Raw genomic sequence first — 26,770 nt, 5'->3', positions numbered from 1 at the left:
ATTAGACTGGACTGCCAATACTGATGCTCTGTGTAAGAAAGGACAGAGCCGGTTATACTTCCTTAGAAGGCTGGCGTCCTTCAACATCTGCAATATGATGCTGCAGATGTTCTATCAGACGGTTGTGGCGAGCCCCCTCTTCTACGCGATGGTGTGCTGGGGAGGTAGCATTAAGAAGAAAGACGCCTCATGCCTGGACAAACTGGTGAGGAAGGCAGGGTCTATTGTTGGCATGGAGCTAGACAGTTTGACATCTGTGGCAGAGCGACGGGTGCTCAGCAGGCTCCTATCAATTATGGAAAATGCACTGCATCCACTAAACAGTGTCATCTCTAGACAGAAGAGCAGCTTCAGCGACAGACTGCTGTCACTGTCCTGCTCCACTGACAGACTGAGAAGATCGTTCCTCCCCCAAACTATGCGACTCTTCAATTCCACCCGGGGGGGGTAAACGTTAACATTATATAAAGTTATTGTCTGTTTTTACCTGCATTATTATCAATCTTTAATTTAATATTGTTTTTTGTATCAGTAAGGTGCTGCTGGAGTATGTGAATTTCCCCTTGGGATTAATAAAGTATCTATCTATCTATCTATCTATCTATCTATCTATCTATTTGTGCTTATTCCTTAAAAGTTCATTTTACAAAGGGGTCATTCGAGTTTTTAATTTAATCAAAAAGAAAACAAACTCTTAATTCATATGAATGCAAACAGAACACTATGATATCACTATAAAGTTAATGAAAAGAAATCATTACAAATCTAAACTTTTGCATTAAATGTTAATATTATACACATACTATATACTTTAACCCTTCCATTATTGTACAAATCAATATTTTTGCATATAACCTATAATATACATATTTCTTAACTTGGAGAAACTTGTTTACATTTTAATATGCAGCTCTAGCATCCTTTGGTGATTGAAGATTTTTGAAAACTTATTTTCTTAAAAGCAGCCGTCAGGTCCGCGTGGGATTCGAACTCACGTCCATGAAGCACTTTGTGGTAAATTGTTGGTAATTCTCCGTAGCAAGAATTAACGAATTCCAATAATATCCACTTGCAGAGCCATGGCGCTATACGTCGCCGCAGTTGTAGAAAAGCAGTTACAGACCTGGAAGTGACGTCACCTTCGTTTTAGGACTGACTTCGTAAAATTAGTTGTGGAAGGTTTTGGCAGGTCTCGGCAAAGCCTGGAAAGTAACGTCGGTTCAAGGACCCGTTCATAAATTAAGCGATAAAAATGAGAAGGAAAAAACTACATCAAACCAAATAATACGTATCATTGTGAAGTTCAGAGGGTTTCTGCCATCACGTCGTGTCATACATCAAACTAAACAATATGGATCGTTTCTGTGAAATACACTGTTAACATTTACGTTGTGTTCGGGTCTGTGGGAACCATTTAATGTGTCGACAAAATTAAAATCATCAAGATCTGTGTTAATTGAAAGTAGTTTTTCGTTTACATTCATGAAACGAAATATACAATATAATTACAATGTTTACACCACGTTAGAGTTTAGCAAAACGTTAATAATAAAAGTGATTACATTTTTTAAAATGTGCAATGCATGTGTGCAATATTGTTCTAAACCAATTTAAAATAAACATTTATGCCAATCTAATATTTTTAAACATGTATGTGAAGAAAACAGCAATACATATTCTACATTGAATAATGCTATATATTAATTTCCTTATATAGAACTGCTCTAGTTTTTGTCACTTATTATTATACACGATGGGCCATCAAAAGAAATAAAAATGAAAATACTAATAAGAACATAATTTATTTATATAGCACCCTTCCTATGCCCAAAATTCAGAAAGAAGTACAGGACCTATACAGAATTGGCTACAAATAATATCTTCACTAAATAAAGATAAATACAGGATATACAAAACATTCAAATAGAATAAAAGACAATAATCCAGACTAAAATACAACATATAATACTACAAAAAAATCTTAAACAAATAACATAAATTGTGATAAAAATTCAAACCCTGATTACCTGGACAGATAGAGGGGGTAAACTGAAAGAAGGGGCAGAATGTCAGGTCTGTTTAATGTCTTCCTAAACAAATGAGTTTAAAAAAATGAATGGAGTCAGCTGATCTCATTAATTTTGGGAGGTCATTCCACAGTCAGGGCACTGTACAGCTGAAGGCCCTGCTGTCACCCACAGAGTGCAGGTTAGTGTGGAGCACAGAATCAGTGGACCTTAGTGGGCAGGTTAATTAATAACAGAATTTGACATTCAATCCTGTAAGACACAGGGAGCAGTGAAGGTGCAGCAGGATGGCTGTGATGTGCTCGCTGTTGCCAGTCTGTGTCAGGACTGTTGCAATTGAGTTTTGAATCAGCTAGAGCTGTGATTTAAGATTATATTATTATAAAATTAAGATAACTTAATTATTATAATTAAGGCATGAGGGTTGCCCTGGACATGACATAAGATACATAGTGTCTGACAATGGGTCCAGGGATTTAATCCAGATACCTAATGGCAGTCAAGGTGTCATTGTCTTGCCTGTAGAGGTCTGTGCGTCCCTCCATGCATATGCCTCCCCAGACCATCACTGTCCCACCACCAAAGCGGTCATGCTGAATGATGTTACAAGCAGCATAACGTTCTCCACGGCTTCTCCAGACCCTTTCACGCCTGTCACATGTGCTCAGGGTGAACCTGCTCTCATCTGTGGAAAGCATAGGGTACCTGCCAGTGGTGGACCTGCCAATTCTGGTATTCTATGGCAAATGCCAATTAAGCTCCACGAGGCCCACTAGAGGAAGTCGAGCCCTCAGGCCACCCTCATGAAGTATGTTTCTTTTTGTCAGAGGTCAGAGACATTCACACCAGCATCCTGCCTGCTGGAGGTCATTTTGTAGGCTCTGGCAGTGCTCATCCTGTTCCTCCGGTCCTGCGTCCTGGAATCTCCTCCATGCCCATGCGACTGTGCTGGGAGACACAGCAAATCTTCTGGCAATGGCACATATTGATGTGCCTGCCATCATGGAGAAATTGGACTACCTGTGCCAGCTCTGTAGGGTCCAGGTATCACCTCATGCTACCAGTAGTCACACTGACCGTAGCCAAATGCAAAAAAAGTGACAAAACAGATGAGGAGGGAAAAATGTCAGTGAAACGAAGGTGACGTCACTTCCTGGTCTGTAACTGTACCTGTATGGTGCTGTGGCTCTGCAAGTGGATGCTACTCATTAATTCACGTATTGCTGCCATGATTCTAGCAAAGATTAAAACATCGGGCCAATCGCAGTTTATATTCCTACCAAGAACTGGAAGTTATGGATAACTCGTATCGGCTACCGTGACGAGTTATTTATAACTTATTTTAGCGATACTTTCTTTAAAGGCAGTCAATCCTGATTACATGTTTTGTGTTCCAATCAAATGTACCTGTCAGGAAAGGAGGACCAAAAAAAAAAATCACACTAGCAGAGGATGGTTTCGATCCATCGACCTCTGGGTTATGGGCCCAGCACGCTTCCGCTGCGCCACTCTGCTCCACCATTACCTGACTCATTTCTTTTTTTCTTCACTAAAACTTTTTTTGTTTACAATTAGTTGGCATTTCTTACGGTAATCCAATAGCCAGACAGCGACTGTTCGCTGCCTGGCCAGTTGTTCGCCTCAGCGCACTAATTCTGCTTTACAGGTCGACACCTCCTCTCCTTTGGGATGGATTTAACATCGGAAAGGGTGTTGTTGGGATTACGAGATGCAAGTATCGAGGCAGGAAAGCTACAATCTCTTTCCTTTTTGACGAACAAAATTGGCGACGTGCCGGTAAGATATATATAAACTTAATAACAATTTTATATCATAGTCTTTATTAAATAAAAGCATAAAACATTCAAGTGTTTTCATAACCTCGTTGTGCGTGCTGCCTACGCTACACACGTTCACCGGAGGCACTCTGTTTACACGTGCTTTAACGACGGCTGACAACAGTATAGCCAACACAATGATGACGTTTCGTTCTACCCATATGTAATATGGAATCGTGGCAGTTTACAGTGTAATTTTAAAGTGTGTAATAATGGTAAGAAAACATAAAGCAAGTTGTTCTTAAAGCAGAAAACGTGATTTTTGAATTTTGAGGCCTGCATGAGGCGTAACCGAAATCGCGTTAAACCACGTTTATACACTGAATACTAGTCGCCTAGTGCCGCTTAATTTTATAACATATGAATGCCACTGTACTGTAGATTTAAATATCAAAAGCATTCATAAATAAACAAATATTTCCAAACGACAGCCTAGTGGTTATAGCAACTCCGTGTAATGCTCCCGGAAAGAATCGGGCAGTATGCGGGCCAGTGGCGCAATGGATAACGCGTCTGACTACGGATCAGAAGATTCCAGGTTCGACTCCTGGCTGGCTCGATTGTTTTTTTTTTTTTTTTTTTTGCAACTGTATCGTTGAAAAGAAATAAATTTAAATACACATTTACTTCCCAGCTAGAAGAATATCACGATTTATTTATCATTTGCTATTATACCGAGTGTAGGCATTACGCACTCGCTTTACCGATGATTTATGACGCTTAAATACTATTAACTAATAGAGCAGGTTGCCTCCGAGCAGCCATGAGTCGAGGTAATTCTTGGTAGCGAAAACCAATCAGATCGCTTTTTGCTACCAAGAATTGAAAGCTCGGGCCAATCGCGGCCCGAATCGGCTACCAAGAATTGACCATTCACAACCCGATTCGGCTACCAAGACGGCTCGTGTTGGCTACCAAAACTCAGAAATGCAGGACAGCTTCTTGTCAGTTAATGTATTCTGCAAAATCTTATTTGAGTCTGCACACAGACGCTTTTCGATTTGTGTTTCATTTTGAGCTTTCTAAAAATGTTACTCACGAATGTCGGTTTGTGCAGATATATTTACATTCACGTACACATTTTTTGAATAATTTTTTAACCATTCTTGGTGCAGTTTATTACATTTATTAAATATGTGTGCAAAACGTGTAAAGACATATAATAATGTATAAATATAATAAACATTGAATTGTATAATCAGTTTAATTTTTTATACTTAACACTAATTTCACAAATCGTTCATATCAATGCTAATACAGAATAATAATAAGTATAGAACTCTATATTAACATTGATGTTATAAAATATGCTTATAAAATAGACCTACACCTTTAATACTCAGACGATTCTGATCGTGCTATAGAACAGCATATATATATATATGGAAGCGAAGGTCTGTGATACGGTTTGCATATTAGCAGCTGGAGATCCCCAAAGGGAGAAAAAATTAATCACGACTCATACAGTAGTTTTTATTCCAGAGCTTTCAGCCCCTACCCAAGAGCCTTCATCAGAGGATAATGCTTAGACTTACAAGAATCAAGGGCAATATATAGCAAAATTAATTAATGGGTTACAGGTCGTAACGTTTTATTTATTTTGAACATGTTAAGTTTGCATATGCTGGGTTTATGTCCAAATGTTTGTTGATGGCGTTTTTGTCAGATAGCCAAGATTTAGCCAGTTCTCTGGCACTTTTAGTACTGGCCATCTTACTTGTACATTGTCCCAGTTAAACGTATGTCCTGTTGATTTTGTATGCGTATAGATCTGTGATCGTGAGTTTTTCCTTCTAGCGGTGTTGCGATGTTCCTGTATGCGAGTTGCAATTCTTTTTGATGTTTGTCCTATGTATACCGCTGGGCAAGAATTGCATGGAATGCTATAAACTTCGTTTCGTGTTTCTGCTGTCAATTTCTTGTTTTTTTGCGTTGAAAATGACAGTGCGCAGATTGTTCGTGGGTTTGTGTGCTATTCTGATGCCTGATTTGGCCAGGATATATATAAAAGATGATCCGCTGTGGCATGCCCTAACGGGAGCAGCCGAATGAAGAAGATATACTGTATATATAATTAACTAAATGGTGTGTGTGCTGTTTACTATAAGTATATAAACATTTCCCTTTGCAATATTTCCAAATATTTATTTTTACCTACTTCAAATTAATTAAATGTCAGCATCAACTAGAATATATTACTTCCCAAATTTTATAAATACATACAAACACAAGGCTGTGAACTATTATTTATTCATTCTTATTATGCTTTTTTTTATTGTACCCCTCTTGATTATCTGTGCGGCCGTCTGAGACCATGTTAAAGGTGCTATATAAGTAAGTGAAATCCGTTATTATTTGTTATAATTATGATTCAATAGAAGTTGCAGGCAGTTTGTTTAATTGTGATTTTAACAATGCTTGTTGTCCATGTGTTCCTTAACAAATCAATCATTCATTAAACAGTTTTTGTTTAATCAAAAAATAAAAATAAACAACTAAATCTCCAAAGTAGAATACAAAGCACCGTTCGTCGAAGAGAAAGTTTTAAAAATATATATTTTAAGAGAGATATTCTTTCATTCAGCAATGTGCCATGAGCGGGATTCGGACCGGGATACCTGCAATAATTTCTGGTAGATTGTCTGTCAAGAATCGCAGCTATGCCTCGACTAATACGCGATATTCTGGTTGCTGCATCTAGCTGGTTTATCTATGTAGAGCAGGGGTACCTTAGTGCTTTTTCACGACGGCCATATATTAGTCATTATTGTACTTTATACCAACTGTAGTCATTTGATTTTACTTACCGTTCATTAAGCAGCGGCTTGAAACAAGACGCATGCAGGTGTGTCGACGTTCTGATGTAGCGATACTGTTGTTGGTGTGCAACTGAGTCTTCTCCTGACATGGCTTTTGGTGATGTTCACTGAAATATTAAAGATTACCAGACACTAATGAAAGGAAAAGAACAGTGAAGATCAGCAATGCAATCAGTCTTGTGCGACAGACTTGGAGGAAATCATTTTTGCGTTGACCTTTAAGCAAGAAAAGTTTTTAAAATATTTCTAAGACGCCTAGTTTATTAAGTTTTTCCTGCAGGAATGGACGAAGCCTTTTGACCTTAGCAGTCCACTGGCCATCTACAGAAACGGGGAAATGAAGTCGTATAAAAACTTTTTTTAAAGATAATTTCTTTTGACAACTTGAAACGCTCCTTGAAATTCTGTTGACAGTACTGTCGGAAATGTATGCATCCAAGAATATTTTGGGGTTTTTTTTTTCGCAATGTTGCTGTTGCAGTGTAACTGAGGATCCTGTTCGAACAGGGCCAAAAGTTCAACCGTCGTATAATTCCCGAAACGCTGATTATTTTTTTTTTCGGTCAGAAAGGTACGGAAGCGTATTAGGGCCACAGAGAAGAGAAGTTCACACACTTTGTCCAACTTTCAACCCCTGCTGGTCAACGCAAATCATTACGGAACCTACAGTTCATGATGTTCTGATGACATTTCCTTCAGCATGGCGCTGTTGCACGTTGAACTCTCGCGAATTAAGTTTAAAAGCCTCATGACTGTATCCATAATGTCTTTAATTTTCCTAGTCAACTTGGCACGCAACACTGACTTTGGTATGAAGAAGCGAAATGCTATTAACGCTAGGTTACGTTGTGACTACAGACACCATTTTGTCGATTTCCTATAGGCCCCCTTTTGTTTTTGCATTAAGAAGTCGAGCTCACGTGTATGGGGAGCAAACAGAAATTCTTTCTGAAAACACTCCGCCCCTATTGAGAGCTTAGTCAATGGCGAGTAACGTTCAATCTGCTTGCTTTATATCTGAAAACAGAAAGAATTTTGGAAGTCCTTTTCCAAAACGGCTGTTTACTTAACTGCACATTTGTCCGGTACTGGTAATTGTCCCTACAGCTCCAGTTTCTTCCATTGTAACTTATATCGCCTTCCACCGTATAAAATGAAATAACACCAGATGCAATTTCATTTTCAAAGTCTATGTACTAGAATTCTGCAAAAATTAAAAATAAAATGAAATAACACCATTTGCAATTTCATTTTCAGCCTGAACAGCAATGAAGCTGCAAAAATGAAAAGTAAAACGCAAATAAGCACTGGCGCCACCTGCTGCTCACTGAATTTTTATTTTCCACTTTAAGTTTTCAAGTTCTCAATATGCAAATATGTGGATCGATGGGCGGAACTTTACGCCATGATTGTCCTCTGCTGCAGCCACTTCGATCAGTTGAATACTTCTCACTTCGACTGTGTTTGAGTCACCTGATTTTGATCTTCGTCACTTCCGTACTGCGAGCCTCATAGCGAACACGTCTCACAAAATCCGAAGACATTTCATAATTGTAGTGCTGAAGTAATTAATGTGCTATTTAATTACAATATTGAACATGACAAAAAAGAAAATTTATTATGTCATATTTATTTACACTGAAAAAAGATATATAAAAATCTTAAGCAGAAATGACCAGAAGGACTTGAAGTAATCGACCTCTGGGTTTAACCCACTAATGAGATAGGAGGGGTCAAAGATATTCCTTTTCAGAAAACGTAGAAAATATGAGAATCAGTAATATAGGTACGTCGAGTTTCGCTTTATGCTATTTCTTGGTTGCTTATCACAAATGTGATAATTATTTTGATATTTTCTTATTTACTAGTGGCCCTAGCCCTCTAAGTGCCACTCCCAAAGGGTTGAAAATGACAAATTTGGAATATTAGGATGTGCTGTACCGTTGTATGCTATTTCAACGACAGTGATTACAAACATAATGTTATTTTTGATTTTAATCCTTTACGGGGAGTCTAGCCTCCTATCGACTTGTATTAAAAGTCGAAAATGATATATTTCTGTTACAATCAAAAAATATTTAGACTTTACACATTTAAAGTGAAGACCTCATTTTTCCATTTTAAATATCTGACACAACTATTCTTCCTTATTATGTTGTCCTACTTCACAGAGTAATTCGTTATCGCTTTTATAATCACCCCGAATTAGGGTAGTTTACGCTAATTCAGACTTGAGTATGGTTCTGTGTGTGTGTTTTGGAGAGCAGCAGTCCGTGAAATGGCAGTAGCGTGTTTTGAAACTTATACTTAGGCCCCTCCAGACGGTTATGTCTGAGCATAACAGACAACTTGACATAGTATTTTTATTGCGTACTAAAATAAATGAAAATGTGTAGGTCAAGTGAGAATTCAATTGTCGGTTTTCATTATGAAATATCAGCTTTTCATATAACCAGGACTTGAATACGCTGTTCATTCATTTTCAAAAGGCACATTGCTATAATTAATTAACTGCTGTAGCCCCCAGTTAAAACACCCTAAACTGTTTCCCATTCATTCCTAATGCATGCTAAGAGAAGGGTATAGCCAGGAGCCAAATGTCGAGTAGGAGGGGTAATGTCAAGTGGAAGGGCCTACAGTGTTGAGTAGGAGAGGTTTATGGCCTGTTAACATCTGATTGGTCATGGTGTAAAATTAATAGGAAATCTCTTGTTGTTGCACACAGTGCCTGACACACAGGACCAAATTGTTGCTTGAAATCTCGGCCCACAATTTGTTGAGGATTAGTAAAGAGTATGCTAAAATAAATAAACGCATTAATCATATTTTTTGTTTTTATTCTTGCATGATCTGTTGATTCATGTGTAAAAAGTAGAATGACACAACATATGTTTTGGTAACCAGGCAGCTCAGGCTGACAGTTCAAATCATTCAAGTAATTCAAACACTCTTCCTCTTTAATGAGAAGGATGGTGTGCATTTCAACTGTCTGCTTATGAATCCAAAGAACTGCCTGCTAAGTGTATTGCATCTTCAAAACGAAGCCAAAAACCAAAGCAGTAGTTTACTGGGATGTTGCATGCTCGCACGTATCAGGATTACTCGATATTCGAATAACATGATGTACTGGAGACATAAACAGTACTATTAACGCATAGGTGAAGCGAGCCAGATAGCAAAGTAATAAGAAATTATGCTGTATTCTTTTTAGGTGAGATCAGTGACAACCTTGAAATAAAGATTTAAAATGCAGAGAGTGAAATGAAGAATAGAAAGTGACAAGGGAGAATTAAGAGAAAGTGAAGTCATGAAATGAACACTAAAAGTTTAGAGTATGAAATGAGGAAAATGTGATGACCTGAAAGTGACATTAAAAATGCAGAATGTTAAGTGATGAATTCACATTAAAAATCCAGAATGTGAAATGAAAACTGATGGACCCAGAAGCGAATCCAGTGCTCTTGAATGGCCGGTGGATACAATCTCTCAGCGCCAGGCAGCCACTGTTTTGGGGTTTTGACTGCATGAATTTAAGAATAAAATCTGAGTGAGTGAACTTGAAATGATTATTAAAAGATGACTGCAGTATGCAGTGGAAATTGAAAAAACTCTCAGTATGAAGTGAAGTTTTAAAAAATGACAGCTTGAAATCAACATTCAGTTAGACTGGCTGTTCTTGGTCTAGGTCTGTGTTTTGGGAATATGGCTTAAATCTACCTGCAGTGTAAGCTGTCAATTCTGTTTAAATTGTATATTTAAATTGTATATTTTTCCTATTATATATGTATAGCATAAGCTGTGAAAACTTCAGGGTATTCATTACAATCTTTTATTTTGACAACTTCAAGTGTAAAATTCTTTTCTTTTGATAACTTCATCATACCCATCAAGTATGTCCCTTCCTACTTAACATTGCCCCTCCTACTCCACATTCCGCTCCTGGCTGTAGAGATACCTGAGTGCTAAACCACTACTGATGCCATGTATTTTCTACCACTTCCATTTTAGGGGGCTCTGTTCTGTGGTGTTCACCACTGCCTGCCTCAGAATACAGAATTCAGAACATCTATAAGCCTTTTTAATCATACAAATGCATTTTCTTTTGATAATCCAGTAATAAAATTGTATTACCACTTCCACACCACAAATCACTTAGGTTCATATAGTTAATAAAGGTGCATATTTAGTATTACAAGATTCATTAAATAAAATAAAAAATAGTTGAACAGCCACATTGCTATTATTTTTGAACATTATGAATTTGGATAGCACCACCACCACCTGTTTGTGTTTCTCATTTTATACTGTGGAGTATCAGCCCCAGACACACACAGGTACAAAGACACAAGTGCAAAATACACCCTTTAATTTTCTTTTCTTAGCACATAGTGCACAAATTACCACCAATAACCTCAGTTTCTTCCTCTCTCTTTCTTTCCTTTCTTTTTCTCTTTACCACCTACACTCCTCCACACAAGCTCTGTCCTCCATCTCTCGACTCCGGCTCCTGGAATGGAGTGAGGCGGCCTCTTTTATAGGGCACCGGGAAGTGCTCCAGGTGCACTTCGATCTTCCTTCAGCAGCACTCCTGAGTGTGGCAGAAGTGCTGCAAGGGTCCCCAGAAGTACCTCACATGTTCCCAGATCCTCTTCCTGCAGCACTTCCGGGTGTGGAGGAAGTGCTGCAGTCCATGGCTTTGGGACTGTCAAAGTGCCCCCTGGCGGTGACCAAGGGCCCCAACAGGTTTGAGCCTCCAAGCTCCAAGCCCGTGGCCATGATGCAATCCAGGGAGGCTGCCCTCTTGCATCCCGGTGGGGGGTGGTTTTGTTGTGGATCTGTCCTCTTCCCTGGTCCTTCCATCATTGAGGCGTCCTAGCCGTCTGCCACAATACTTAAAAAAAAATTATCATTTGCTAGAAGATAAACACAAATGTTCATGTTTAATTTTGAAAAGAGGCCCCAGAGAAGCTCAAAAGAACAATTGGGCAAGGTTTTACAGAATTTGTACCTACCATTTTCATAATGTTACTTTGGCTGGCCACATGAAAAGCAAGTTTTTTTCTGTTCTACTGCACTTTCAGTTGTTGCTGCTGCTGTTATTATTTCTCCATAAATTCCTGCACAATTCTCTCAATCAAATCATGTGTTATTGTTATGACAGGGGCAGCCAAAGGCGTGTAAACAACTACATGAGACACAGTCACTTCTGGAACATGGCATCTCCCCTAAAAGATACAGTGCATTAGAGTGTAGCTTTCAAAAAGCAATTATAGGTATTTAAAGTAGGCCAACTATTGTTGTGGAAAAAAAACTTTCCTTTATCTTTAAAGAAGGCAGTCATGGAGCCCAGATGAGAATGCAGAACATTTCTTTATTTGCACAGAGTATGCACAAACGTCTCAGTCCATGGAGTGAGTAATCGATAATACAATAATTTGCTTTTATACTTTTCTTTACCATTACTTCATCTAATACATCACATCATCTAACTCTTCTTCTTCTTCTTTCGGCTGCTCCCGTTAGGGGTCGCAATAGCGGATCATCTTCTTCCATATCTTTCTGTCCTCTGTATCTTGTTCTGTCACACCCATAACCTGCATGTCCTCTCTCACCACATCCATAAACCTTCTCTTAGGCCTTTCTCTTTTTCTCTTGCCTGGCAGTTCTATCCTTAGCATCCTTCTCCCAATATACCCAGCATCTCTCCTCTGCACATGTCCAAACCAATGCAATCTCGCCTCTCCCAACTATCCAACATGAGCTGGCACTCTAATGTACTCATTTCTAATCCTATCCATCCTCTAACTCTTAATATGCATAATATTAAGAACTTTTGTTGTTTCATCCGAACAACTAGTGCCACCAGTATTTTCTGACTCTTATCGACTCTCCCATTTATCTAAATGCCACCTTGTTGATAGGGGTGTTTTGCAGACTCTCCTAATGATCTTAGCACTGCTTCAAAGGAAGGGTGTTTGGGCTTTGCATTAGTTTATTATTACTTTCTAGAGGGATGTTTGGTACTCATTTACCCCATTTTAATGTTGGAAATTCAAGTTGCTGGTTTCTCTAAGGTAAGGTAAACCTCACGTAGTCAAGCTTTAGGCTACGTTTATTTAACCCTTGAGTTACCTTCAGTCCTTTTCCTTATGTTTTAATAATTCATTGTTAGAACTTCATTTAAGTATGTACTTGTAATAATTTGTAAAACATTATATATATATTAACTACAACTTCCATACTATCTAAATAGCTAATTAGGAATAATGAGACATCAGTTTTTCCACTTATATGTGATTGTGCACTCACTTGTCATAACTATAAATAGTAAAGAATAAAAAAAAGAGAAGTTAGGGCTTAAAATTTTGATTAAAGAAAAAGAATCATTTAATGTGTACTACTGCTCAGGTTATTGTTTGTATCAGTAATTTATTATTTAATATAGAGTATGATGCTGTTCAGATTAAATTCATAATTCTAAATTATTTGATTGTATATTGAATTTGATTGTATATTGAGTTATTTAGGAGATAGAGAGAGAGATGTGAAACACGCTAGATAGAAAGACAGATAGATAGATCCAATAGTATTATCTATATATTTCTGTATTTTCTTTGAGCATGTATATGTATGTATAGATAACAAATCAGTGGCTGCCTGATGACATTTATGTTGTACAAAGGTTAAGATAATACACACACATTTACGATTGTCTATCTGTTGGTAGTGGGTTAATAAGCTATTTGGGAACTCTGTCCTGAATTAATGTTTGGGTGAAATGAATCACTAGTGAAAATCAATGCTATAGGCAATATAGTGCCTCAACTATGCAAATTATTAATTATTATCAGTAGTCAAAGCATTGTATAAATATGAAATGCTAATGATAAAAACAATTGTTTTTTTCTTACAGAATTGTATGCCATGTATCACATTTCTTTATCCCACTTGCACACTTTGTGGTGAAACCCTCCTTCATATCGTGCAAGTATACTGCCCCTTGGAGGGTTCTCTGTATCATCGAACCATTAATGTTTTTGCTTGCCCACAAAATGAATGTTCAGGAAAGGCAGAAAGGTGAGTATAAACAATGCTAATAAACAATGTGGTCAAGGGTCATTTTAAGTAATTTTGTATTAATATATTGGCCTGGTGTAAGTGACTGTGGGTGTGCACTGCATTGCACTGCAATGACCTTACCTGTCATGTGTTGTTTCCACTCTTATCCTGCAAGGAATGGTTCCAGTTTCCCACAACTACGAACATGACAAATTGGGTATGGAAAGTGAAAACATACTGTAGATGTATTTCAAGCCAAAACAGGGACAAGAGTTTAATTCATAAAGACTAATTTTGTAATCAAGAGTGACGAGAATCACAGAGGGAAAAAGTTCTTTATCCATTCTCAAAAGGCTTACATGTTAGGAATAAGATTACCAAATACCCAAGATGCATTGCCCATGATATACCCCCACTACTCACAGTTTCTTCTGTTCAGGAATATCTGAGTTAATACATAAAGAAGTAATAATCTGTAATTTTCACATTTTTTTTGCTGTAAATATGTAAAGTCCACTTCTGACTTACTCTGTTCAGATGTAAATATTTGTTTGTATATAGTGTATATATCGTACATAGTAGACACTCAAAAGTTTTTACGTTAAGGTGTCTGCTATGCAATTGTTTTGCAAAGCCATAGACGCCACAACAAATTGGAATGGGTGTCTTTTCTACAATAATCTAAATCAGTGATGGCGAACCTTTTAGAGACAGAGTGCCCAAACTGCAACCCAAAACCCACTTATTTATTGCAAAGTGCCAACACAGCAATTTAACCTGAATACTAAGGTTTTAGTATAGAAAAAACAACTCATGCATTAACATCTTTTGTCTTAAAAGAAAAACACAATAACAGAGCTTTCAATGATACAAACACTTTTTATTGAACGGTAAAAGTTTGCATTTGGCATGCTTTTGAACAATTAATGTAATTTTTGCTGTTGTATGCATGCTGATAATTTGTCTAACCTTGGCTCATACTTTGTAAGATTGAGAGCAACACATGCAGCACATGCAGCACTCGGGTCATCTGTCTGTTTCTGGTGTCAGATTTGATATAATTCAAAGCTGAAAACAGCTGCTCACAAGCATAAGATGATCCAAACAAAGTAAGGAAAGCAAGTGCTTTTATTGACCTAAAATTATTTGGCAGAGAATTCCACACTTTAAGGATTTCATTTCCAGAACTAACTGTGCTGTCCTCTGTCATCCTTTCTATCTTCTATCAAGTGTTTCATGCAGGTCTTTCCCATTAACCTTCGTTCCCGTTCTCTGTCATTTTTTTCTCCTTTCCATCCGCCTCGCGCTTCTATTATATATTACAGGGACGTGGATCAGGTGTAGCGATTAGCAGCTCCCGGCAACAATTACAGATGCAGACGACTCCTCACCTGTGCACTTAAGAGAGGGCCATCCACATCATGAAGCTCCCGGGAACCGCTCTGGCCGCACTACCACGCCCCTCTCTAAGCCGCGAGTGCGGCGATTATCTATTAAAATTGGCCTTTTCAATTTTGAGCTGTGGACCTGCTGTACAACATCCCCTCCAACCTAGCTCTTCTCCAACCCCACCGCGGGAATCACCTTTGCCACAGACTCAACAGGCTGCCATCCGCGCTGCACCCTCACTCCGCATGTGAGCCGCCCGCCTTACCCCAGACAGGAGAGGGAGGAAGTGCTCCCATTGGGGGGCGGGTGATGTGAGAAATGTTCTCCGGCGCAAGTGGAGAGGGTGAGGGGAGCAGCCCGGCTCCACATTCCTCTGGCTTTCTAGTAATGAACTCTGTGCGACGGCACGCCTGCCAACAGAGAGGACCCTGAGTGCCCACTCTGCCACGCATATGTCATAGGTTCACCACCACTGGTCTAAATTCTTGAACTGATATGTTTGTGATCAGTTTTCTCTTTGTTATAATAACTACAGTTTTTGCCTATTTTTCTCTGTGCCACCATAGACTTCTGGTGTCCTACAGAAAATGCCAGCTAACATGGAGCAGATAACATTTTAGGAGGAATAATTCGACAGATATGTAAGGATTTAGAAGCAAAAAAATACCTTTTAGTTGTTTAGTACTTTTCTGTTGTGAATACTTAAGCATAAAGGTGCATGTTCTCATTTTCTGATAGGTACAGGAAAAAATGTCTTACTGAGCATCTACAGAGTACTTACAACAAACACACAGTAGAGTGCACAATTAAGCAAAAAGAGAATGTCTTCCTCCCATATATAAATTAAAAATGTTATTGTTAATATAAAAGAGTGGTTCATTGAAGCATAGGACTATACACTTGTATTCCTCATGGTTCACGTCTCTCTACATGAGATTAACTATCTAAAATGCAGACAGACATACTGGTGTATTTATGGTAAAGAAAGTGTGTTCCTTTCTGCTACATGTGGCAAAAAAAGCATTGTGAGTAAAAAATTAAAAAAAAAAAAAGCAAGAAACAAAATATATATATATATACAGTATATATATGTATATTTGTTTTATTTTGTATATGTCACCTTTGTTTCCCCTTGTGGGGATTAAACCTTGGATGTCAGCGCCAGAGGCAAAGCCTCAGATGTTGGTCCATGGTGGCTGGTTCACTTACTTGAAAGGGTGTAGATTGGAGTATTATATCCATAGGTCCAACATGCTTATGATCTGCTTCTCGCAACTGAGAGGGTGTGGCAGATGTTTGCTGACCAACCGCAAGAGTTACCTGGTAGGCGACCACCCAAATAATCAGATTGCAATTCAGACCTATATATTTATTTGTCTATCTATCTATATATGCAACTATTTATTTATTATTTTATATTCACATTGCTTTATAGTATACATTAAAAAAGTAAAGTAAAAACTATGGGATTGCTGATTATTATATTATTATTGATAAATGACTGTTATTCTGTTCTTTGAGTCTTGTGTTGTTTTTTTTTTCTGTCTGTAGAATTTACAAAATTTGCTTGTTGTTTCTGCATGGCAGCACAGTAATTAGTGATGCTGCTTAAAAACTCCAGGGAATTTTGTTAATTTCCCAGACTAGCAAATGTTTGTTTGAACTTTGGACATACTCTCTGATGGACAGGCATGCTAGAGTATCTATTGGTTCTGGCCTTTACTGCTGAGATAGGCCCTATACTTCTTGTGATCCTGTAAAACATAAAGGGAGTTTAAAATTATTTCAGCTTTTCCTCACATTGGATGCTGGATGTAATTTTCTATCTCTGTTAATCCAGACCAGGGACACAGAGGGATGTTGGGGCCTTAGCCTGCCCTGCCAGCATAAGGTGAAAGGCAGGGTGAACATACACACAGGTCAATTTAGTGTGATCATTTCACCTAATTATGACAGCAGGAGGAAACCCGAGCAGTTAGAGGAAACCCACGCAGACATCGGGAGGACCCGGGATGTGAACCCTGGTCTTCTTACTGCAAGGCAGCAGCACTACCACTACGCCACCATGCATTGATGTGTTTCAATTTTAAATCATTAATATCCTCAAGATATAATTGGCAGCACTTTGAAAAGCTACATCTCGAGCCTTTATTTTTTATTCCATTTTACAGCTGGAAAGTGTTACGCTCACAAAGTTTGGAAACAGAAGCAAGGCAAAAATCTGAGGCAAAACAGGTAAGACAAATGGACAACATACTGTACATGTGTATGGTGTGCAAGAGTGTGTATTTTATGACATTTATAATACACTCAAACAGTACTACAAGTTTCACACATGTAAAGTAGATGCAATGAAGTGTGAGTCCTAATAAACAGTGTTTAAATTGAAAAACAGGTAGTCCCAAACAACATTCATGCTGTAAATGAGGACTAATGAGTTCAGAGTAATGATTATTTTGTGCTAATATTATTATGTAATATACAAACAGTACAACCATAATGACAATCTCAAAATTTCCAATAATCGCTACTAAGTAGCAGCATCCCAGGATATACATATTTTATTCAGCTTCATATGCAATTGTATTATAATGAGTAATATTTAAAAGTTTAAAATTGTAATGTTTAAAAGTGCAATAGCTAATACACAGTGATATTTAAAAGTGACCATGGTATTTTTTTGCATGCTCTTGTAGAGTCCAAGTAGCATCATGCACATGTCAGGGTATGGCAGTGTTGACTTCAGTTGAATAACCATAGCAGTATTTTCTACAAACTGTATCTATCCATCCATTATCCATCCCGCTATATCCTAACTACAGGGTCAGGGGGGTCTGCTGGAGCCAATCCCAGCCAACACAGGGCACATGATAGGAAACAAACCCCGGGCAGGCCGCCAGCCCACCGCAGGGCGCACACACACACACACTAGGGACAATTTAGAATCGTCAGTCCACCTAACCTGCATGTCTTTGGATGTGGGAGGAAACTGGAGTACCCTGAGGAAACCCACGCAGAGAACATGCAAACTCCACACAGGGAGGACCCGGGAAGCGAACCCGTGCCGCCCGCCTTTCTTTTTATCATAGCAAAATTGTTAATCTAAATTTTATACTACATTATTGTGTTCTACATTCCTATATATTGCTTTTTAATTGGTGTAATCATGTTTGCAACGTTTTGAAATGTAGTTACATTTCCATATTAGATTATTAGGATATGTTACTGTTTTAACTCATAATGTATGTATGTAACTTTTTAATAATTGCTCTCAAGTGCTACTTTGTTTCAGTAAAAAATTAATTAACACTGCACATTCTTTATAGTGAAGTATTGTTGAAAGAAATTTTACACAAAATATTTTAAACTGCAGACATCGACTGGAGTGACAGAGTGGTGTGATGGGGCCGATGATTGGGGAATGGATTCAGAGGAAACGCCTTCAAGAAATATGACTATGAACATATCTGAGGTTGCAGATTTTACAAATCACCTACAGCGCCTTAGCTTCGCAGATAACGCTCAAGAGGCCGAAGACATTCCTTTACCTACTGGAACAACAGGGTTGATACCTCCAGGTCCTGTTCCAACTTTCCAGCCCTATTATATAAATGTCATTGATGAGGAAGAACTGTGTATGCAGGAGGACACAGCTCATGCCTTGCAGTTACTGAAGGAATATCAAAATAGAGAAGGCATTGATGGGATTGATACTGAACAGTTAGCAAGGTAAGAATTGGTAACACCTTATTTGTCCCCAAGGGGAAATTAATTTTTTTTTTACAGAAGCACAATAAATAAATAAAAATTATTATATTTTGTCAAAATAAAACAACTCTCCAAAAAGACACAGGCTCAGTGAAGCATTGTAAAGGGATTCTACATTGGTATAAAGGTGGCTTAGTAGCGTATCTTGACACACCTCTGCTGAATAATTTATTGGCTGAAAGTACACACTTTTATTGTGTTAGAGAGAGCATGTGCAGCATTGTTCATATTGATTCTCAGTTCTCTGCTTTGCTGCTACCTCCAGGGTGTTGAGAGTGTGCCCCATAACCGAGTGTGCCTTTTTAATTAGCTTGTTGATTCTATGGGCCTCTTTTGAAATGACGTTAACAGCCCACCACATCACAGTGTAAAAGAATAACTTTGAACAGATGTGGTCCAGTTATGAGTCATCCAGTTATGGAGGAAGATAATTCTGCCCAGTCATGGTCTGCCTGTGTCTGTGTATGTTTCCCCTGGGTGCTACAGGTTCCTGTTCTATCCCAAAGACATGCATGATGGATTAAGAGGTTGTGTTTCTTATGGAAGAGTGGCACCCTGTGGATAGTCTCCAGATCCTCAAAACCATATAATTGAAGTAAGAAAGTTCATAAAGTACATGAACCAGATGATGAGTTTAATAAAGTAGTGCAACATAGTGCTGCACCAGACTCATAGATAATTCATATGTTAATTTAGTGTTTTGTCAAGACTGACTGTAATATCCTTCATGCATGTGTATGTGTAAAGCTGTACTTTAGATTAAAAGTAAGTTGACAACCAAGAAACAAGGTGAGAAAACAGGTTTTTTATCAGCACTGTACACATTTGACGAACTCTTGGTATATGTTACTAACCTGCTTCATTTAGTAGTAAATACAAGCAGTATGATGAAATGGCATTGCTGCTTTTGCACTTGTGTTATTTTTTTACTTCCAGTTGTAAAGAGGATGGAGGAGAAGAACGATATGAGAAAACAAAAGCTAAGCATGGTGATGAAGTATTTATGAAGTTCATGAAGAGAGTCTCTTTATGTCAAGAGCAGGTGCTCAGGTACTGCGTGTGTGTTTGTGGTTTTTGTTTTGTCTTTTCAAATGTGGAGGCTTTCATGGTATTTGACAGTGCGAATGTCAAAACTACCATATTTAAAAAAAAATTGCTTAAAACAAACATGTCAATGTTTTTTAACCTTGGTGTTACAATATGCTTAGAGAGTGAATTATACAATAGATTTATGAAAGTTGTAACTGTGACCCTTTGTCGATGTAGGTTTTTAATTCATATCTGAGTGTAATTTTAACATTACATTTACTTATTTGGATGATGCCTTTATCCAAGGTGACTTAAAACATTTATGATGCAAGTGGTTACATTTCCTTTGCTTTTGTAATTGGAGCACAGGCAGGTCAAGCGACTTTGTCAGGGTCACACAGTGTCAGTAGTAGGATTTGAACCCACAACCTCAGGGTTTGAAATCCAAATCCTTAACCACTATACCATACTGTCTGCCTTTTAATATACTTATGCTGTATTAAGGGAAATAAGCCCCTGCTTTAAATGGAAAACCAGTCTTTAATCAGAATTTTACTATATACTTTTATTGCTTTTCTAGGTATTCTTTCAATGGGAAGCCACTATTTATATCTGCTCCACCTTGCAATGTGAACCAGATGGTCCCTTTTTGTAATAGCTGTGGCAGCTGTAGAAGATTTGAATTACAAATTATGCCAGCCATGGTTAGCATGCTCAGAAGCAACAATGAAGATGGTAAGGGTTATATTTGTTGTTGGTGTTCTAAGAAAAATAATTGGACCGTCTATGCGAAAAATAGGAAAAAGTGATTTCATTTCCTGGAGTTCCTCCATGCATATCTTTAGAAAAATTCATAGTTAATGTGATTTCTTGTTTGCTGCATTGTTAATAGACAAATATTGAATAAAATAGAAATAAAAAGTACATGCACAGAGCTGTCAACTTTTTTGTTGTATGAGACGTTTTACATTTTTTTCTGAAAGTCATGTTACGTGGACCAACCACAACAAATTGATCTATTTTATTTAATTTTTAACTAGTTATTTTCACTATAGTAATGCAAGATGCATATTTGATTTATAATTTATTCACCCTAAATATCTGTTTTTCTTTGTAATGTATTTGTCTTTCAGATTTAACAGTGGAATTTGGGACTGTGTTAATTTACACATGTGAGAAGAGCTGCTGGCCTGCTAGCAATCATACCCCTCTTGAAGAATTTTTATTCTTGCAAAGTGATCCTGATCAAAAATTCTTTAAATGAGTAATAAAGATGGCATGGTAGTAGATGGCTCAATCTCTATTTTGAGGACATTTTTGCCTGATGACAGAAGGACACACTGTGGCTTAAACTGAACAGGAGTGGTGGAGGTGGTATAAACCAAATGCTAGGATCTAGGCCTTATCTAAGTTGTGTTTTATAGTAGAATCAAAATATCAGAAGGTAGATACAGTGTTTGGGAAAGGAGGAGTAACCGATGATAGGAAAGGAGCAAGCCATGTTTATCCTGAAAGAGAAAGGGAATGATGGAATGATGTAAGTTCCTTTTCAAACAGACGGAGATTACCCACATTACCTAAATAGTGTAAAGTTGGGCAAAGAAGCTGTATGAGTATGATCAGCATAAGTAACATTCAGTCCACATTCTTATGAAAATGTCTGACAACCACACTTTGCTTGTTTACTCTGTTAAACAGAGGTTCTGCAATGTTACAATCATGTTTAAGTGTAACCACTTCTGTTGGAGCAGCCTGAAACCTTGAATGGGGCACATGAATTAACAACCTCTAGTTAAAAAAATCTTTTTATGCTGTGGATAATTGTTAGGAGTCAGTAGCTCCTCTGCAACCAGTTGGAGGTTAGATTTGTAATTACAAAATGTTCTGTATTTAGGGAATGTTGTCACATTCATCTACTAGAATATTTATGAAGCCTTCTGTATCAGCAGAGGACATGGATGCCTAACTCTCTAAACAGAAAATGAAGCTGTGGAAGTATGGCAAAAAGTTGCAAAGCCTTCTATCTGGGGAAACTATGGCTATCTGCTCATTCAAGGATAAATTCAAAAAGGACTGGCAAGAGGCCAGTACTCTCCCACCTAATATCACACAGTCCTTGACTTAGAAGAGAGAGTCTAGGTCACAGGACATTCTAGCCAGTTGTCTTCTTAACCTAAATGGTGTAGCCCTTGATCATGAAAAGGATCCTGACACACTGTAAAACATTACCCTAGCAAATAGTTTAAAGCCGCCTATGTCATAATTTTATTTGGTGGAATGCAAGTGGCAGAGATGCTAGCAAAATTTTTGCCATAGAATGAGTTGAGAAAGTACTCAGATTACTTGAATACACTGGAAATGATTTACCAAAACATCAAAACATTAATCTGAAATCAGAAACTACACCAAAGATAAGTTTAAAAGCCTAAAAATACTTTCTCTAATGATTTCATTGTTTGTAGTTTTTAATTTAAATTTTTTATCCGGTCTTCCCTTTTATTTAAATGTTCAGACATACAATTGTTTTTCTTATTCAGTCTTTCTAAGGCAGTTAGCAAACCACATTATGGTATATTACTGCCACCAGTTGGACTGCAGTGGGATGTAGGGTGTTAGAAGAAAAAAGGCTTTCATTTGTTTCTTCTACACCATACTAGAAGCCTACTTAATCCTGAGCAGGGTTGCTGGGGGCTGGAGAACATCCCAGTAAACATAGGGTGCAAGACAAGAACAATCACCAGTCCATTGCTGGGTGAACACACACATATACACACACCTTTCACATTAAATATAAATTACATCGAAATTGTAAATAACAAAAACTATCCTTGGAATTAAGTTGTTTACCTCCATAATTTAACAAATTTTGTAAATTGAAACTATTATCCTCAAAGACTTCAAAGCAGCCTGAATATAGTCGCTGTCCACTTTAAGTACATTACAGTACAACTGTAGTTGTGCTTCATATTGATGATGAAGCCTATATATTCTCAAAGGCATCAATAAAACTAATACAGAAATATTAATTTAGGTGAACAGTTACAGCAAAAACATTTTTTCATGCTTTTTTGGGGAACCACTACTGATTTTTGCAAATGTCCACTCAAATCTTATCCAGAGATCTAAAGCACTGGACCAAGAATCACATATTCCAGGACAATAGTGAAAATTAAGGGTTAGTGTTTTTAGGGAAAAAACAGTCATCCCTTTTCAGACAGAGGGCTCATAGGAATCTTGCGCAAACAAGTGAGCAATGTGGTTGAAATGGAAATCTTCATAACTCTTTGAAATGTTCTGCATCTGGATAGAATACTGGGTCTGTTTTGTTAACACATTTTAACTAGACTGACGGACTGAATTACCCACTGTACTTTGTAAAATATCTTGCTTTTACAATTCAGTACAAATCCAATAACTCGTATAAAGAAAATAACTTATGAATTCATTTTAAACAAAATATCAAGATTATAAAGAAAATAGTGGTGGTATTTACAGATAAAGAGAACATACAGTGCATCCGGAAAGTATTCACAGCGCATCACTTTTTCCACATTTTGTTATGTTACAGCCTTATTCCAAAATGGATTAAATTCATTTTTTTCCTCAGAATTCTACACACAACACCCCATAATGACAACATGAAAAAAGTTTACCTTGAGGTTTTTGCAAAGTTTATTAAAAATAAAAAAATTGAGAAAGCACATGTACATAAGTATTCACAGCCTTTGCCGTGAAGCTCGAAATTGAGCTCAGGTGCATCCTGTTTCCCCTGATCATCCTTGAGATGTTTCTGCAGCTTAATTGGAGTCCACCTGTGGTAAATTCAGTTGACTGGACATGATTTGGAAAGGCACACACCTGTCTATATAAGGTCCCACAGTTGACAGTTCCATGTCAGAGCACAAACCAAGCATGATGTCAAAGGAATCCATCACCAGGATGGATTCCTCATCACAGCAGGAGACTTCAACCACGCAGATTTAAAAGTTTTATTGCCCAAATTACACCAACATGTGGACTTTCCTACAAGCGGAGACAACTCACTGGATTTGGTGTACAAAACCTGCAAGGGAGCCTACAAGAACACTCCCCTACCCCCCAACTTAGGTCTCTCTGATCATATCACCATCATGCTGAGACCTGCATACAGACCCAGAGTGAGAACCATCAGACCAACACAAAAGCAGGTATGTGTGTGGCCAGAGGGTGCCTCCAGTGCTCTGAGGGTCTGTTTTAGCACTACAGACAGGGCCATTTTCAAACAAGCAGCCACTTACAATGACCACATAGACATTGAGGAGTACACTGAAGTGGTTACAGCATACATTGCAAAATGTATTGATGATGTGACCCATTGCAAAAATATCACTGTTCGTGCTAACCAGAAGCCATGGCTGACAGGAGGGGTCCACAGGCTTCTGACGGTCTGTGATGCAGCCTTTAGAGCCAGTGACACTGCAGGACTAGCAACAGCTAGAGTCAACCTGTCCCGTGGCATCAGGAAAGCAAAAAAAAAAAAAAAGCAGTACAGCAAGAAAATATCTGGACACTTTTGCAACATCAGAGATGCACAGTCTCTCTGGCGTGGCATCCAAACCCTCACTAACTACAAACCTCCACCACAAACTTGTGAATGTGGCATCAAACTGCTGAAATGCCTAAATGACTTCTTTGGCCGGTTCGAGACACAAAAGAGCACACCGGCAAAGAAAACCACACCCCCTCCCTCCCCCCCCCGGGGTGAACAGGCCATACGTTTGACCCCAGTCAATGTGAAGAGAACCCTTTCTAGGATCAACCCATGGAAGGCAGCCGGACCAGACAACATACTTGGTCGTACTTTGAAGGATTGTGCTGAGGAGCTTAAGGATGTCCTTGCTGACATCTTTAACATCTCCCTGGACCAAGCTGTTGTTCCTACATGTTTTAAAGTCACAACCATAATTCCTGTCCCTAAGAAGCCCCTCCCTTCTAGTTATAATGACTATCGGCACGTAGCACTGACTTCCACCATCATGAAATGTTTTCAGCAACTGGTTATGCAGAGCATTATGTCCATTCTTCCCCCCTCCCATGACCTGTTTCAGTTCGCATACAGGTCAAACAGGTCCATAGAGGATACTATTTCTGCTGCTCTATATCCAGCCCTCACCCACCTGGACTCAAAGAACTCCTATGTGCAAATGTTGTTCTTAGATTTTAGTTCAGCATTCAACACAATCATTCCCCAGCAGCTAATACAAAAACTCAGCCACTTGGGACTCAAGACCTCTGTCTGCAACTGGGTGTTGGACTTTCTTACAGGGAGGCCACAAAATGTGCGAGTCAGCAATAACACCTCTAAGACCACATTAAGCACAGGGGCCCCACAAGGGTGTGTGCTCAGCCCATTGCTCTTTACTCTGCAGACCCATGACTGTGTACCAATCTACAGTTCCAATCACATTGTCAAGTTTGCAGATGATACAACCGTGGTTGGCCTCATCACCAATAATGACGAAGCCAACTATAGAAATGAGGTGAGCCAGTTGGTCCAGTGGTGTAAAGACAATCTCTTTCTGAACGTGGGTAAGACCAAAGAGATTGTGGTCGATTTCAGGAGAGGTCATCCACAGCACCCCCCACTGACCATCGATGGTGTAGCTGTGGAAAGGGTGAGTAGCACCAAGTTCCTGGGGACGTACATCTCCGAGGACCTCTCCTGGTCAGATAACACCACATCACTGGTCAAGAAAGCTCAAACCCACCTCTACTTCCTACGCAAACTGAAGAGAGCACAAGTTCCTCCCCTCATCATGTGCTCTTTCTACTGGGGCACAATCGAGAGCATCCTCACCAGCTGCATCCCTGTATGGTATGGAGGCTGCACTGCCTCCTGTAGGAAGTCCCTGCAACGCATAGTGGATGCGACCAGTAAGATCATTGGTGCCCCACTGCCCTCCCTCAAGGACATTTTCCACATCCGCCTCACCCGTAGAGCCATTAGCATTGCTGGGGACTCTTCCCACCCCTTACATTCCCTCTTCAGCCTCCTCCCCTCAGGGAAAAGGTACCGGAGCCTCCGGGCCTGCTCCACAAGACTGTCAAACAGCTTCATCCACCAAGCTGTCAGGATGTTGAACTCTGTCCACTATCTTCCCCCTTTGCCCTCTGCCCCTGGACCGTAACAACAGTCACTATCTACCAAGTACCCTACTTCAGCTGGTATTATATAAAGACTCAATATTACATCTGCTGCTAACTGTCTGTCTTTTTGTACATCTCATAAGCTACTCTATAATGCACCTTCTCACTTTTTACTGTAAGTGGCTTTTGCACTACTGATTATTGCACATTGTACTTAGGTTTACTTTACAAGTTCTAATTTTATTTATCTTATATATTATACTTATATACATTTTATATTTTATTGTACTACGAAGATGAGAGAGAAACAGTATTTTGATTCTTCTGTATGTTCTGTACATATAGTGAATTGACAATAAAAGGGTATTTGATTTGATTTATATTTGTAATTGATTTAGACCACTTTTCAGAGATCTGTTTCACATTTGACCTTAAAGGGTCTTTTTCTGTTGATTAGCACCAAAAAAGCAAAAATAAATCCACTTTAATTCAATGTTATATACAGCTCAGTCCTGCACATCCTCCTCAGTCAAACCCTTTTCCAGCAGATCTTCTTTTACTCTATCCATCCATGTCCACTTTGGCCTCACTGGCTTTCTCTTTCCCCATACTTGCATTCGTATTACTTTTTTGCCCACATATTCATTATCTGGCCCCATCACATGTTCATGCCACTTCAACCTATGTTTGTGTACTTTCCTAGATATTTATCTCA

General features: G+C 38.5%; 1 protein-coding gene and 2 non-coding genes across 3 annotated transcripts; 2 read left to right on the top strand and 1 right to left on the bottom strand.

Moving 5' to 3' along the window:
* Positions 1–3,470: 3,470 nt before the first annotated feature.
* On the bottom strand, positions 3,471–3,542 carry trnam-cau (transfer RNA methionine (anticodon CAU)). Its single transcript has one exon. It is a non-coding gene; the product is annotated as a tRNA-Met (tRNA).
* Positions 3,543–3,643: 101 nt separating this feature from the next.
* On the top strand, positions 3,644–21,218 carry pdcd2l (programmed cell death 2-like). The gene is made up of 7 exons (XM_028810102.2): positions 3,644–3,824; positions 13,598–13,761; positions 17,304–17,367; positions 18,506–18,861; positions 19,837–19,950; positions 20,510–20,664; positions 21,063–21,218. Exons 1-7 carry the CDS (start codon positions 3,717–3,719, stop codon positions 21,191–21,193), a joined length of 1,092 nt encoding a protein of 363 aa, XP_028665935.1. The 5' UTR covers positions 3,644–3,716; the 3' UTR covers positions 21,194–21,218.
* trnar-acg (transfer RNA arginine (anticodon ACG)) lies at positions 4,352–4,424 on the top strand. Its single transcript has one exon. It is a non-coding gene; the product is annotated as a tRNA-Arg (tRNA).
* Positions 21,219–26,770: the final 5,552 nt, after the last annotated feature.

Source organism: Erpetoichthys calabaricus, chromosome 9 (genome assembly GCF_900747795.2).
Source record: "Erpetoichthys calabaricus chromosome 9, fErpCal1.3, whole genome shotgun sequence".
Lineage (NCBI taxonomy): Eukaryota > Metazoa > Chordata > Cladistia > Polypteriformes > Polypteridae > Erpetoichthys > Erpetoichthys calabaricus.
This window is presented reverse-complemented; position numbering and strand designations above follow the sequence as displayed.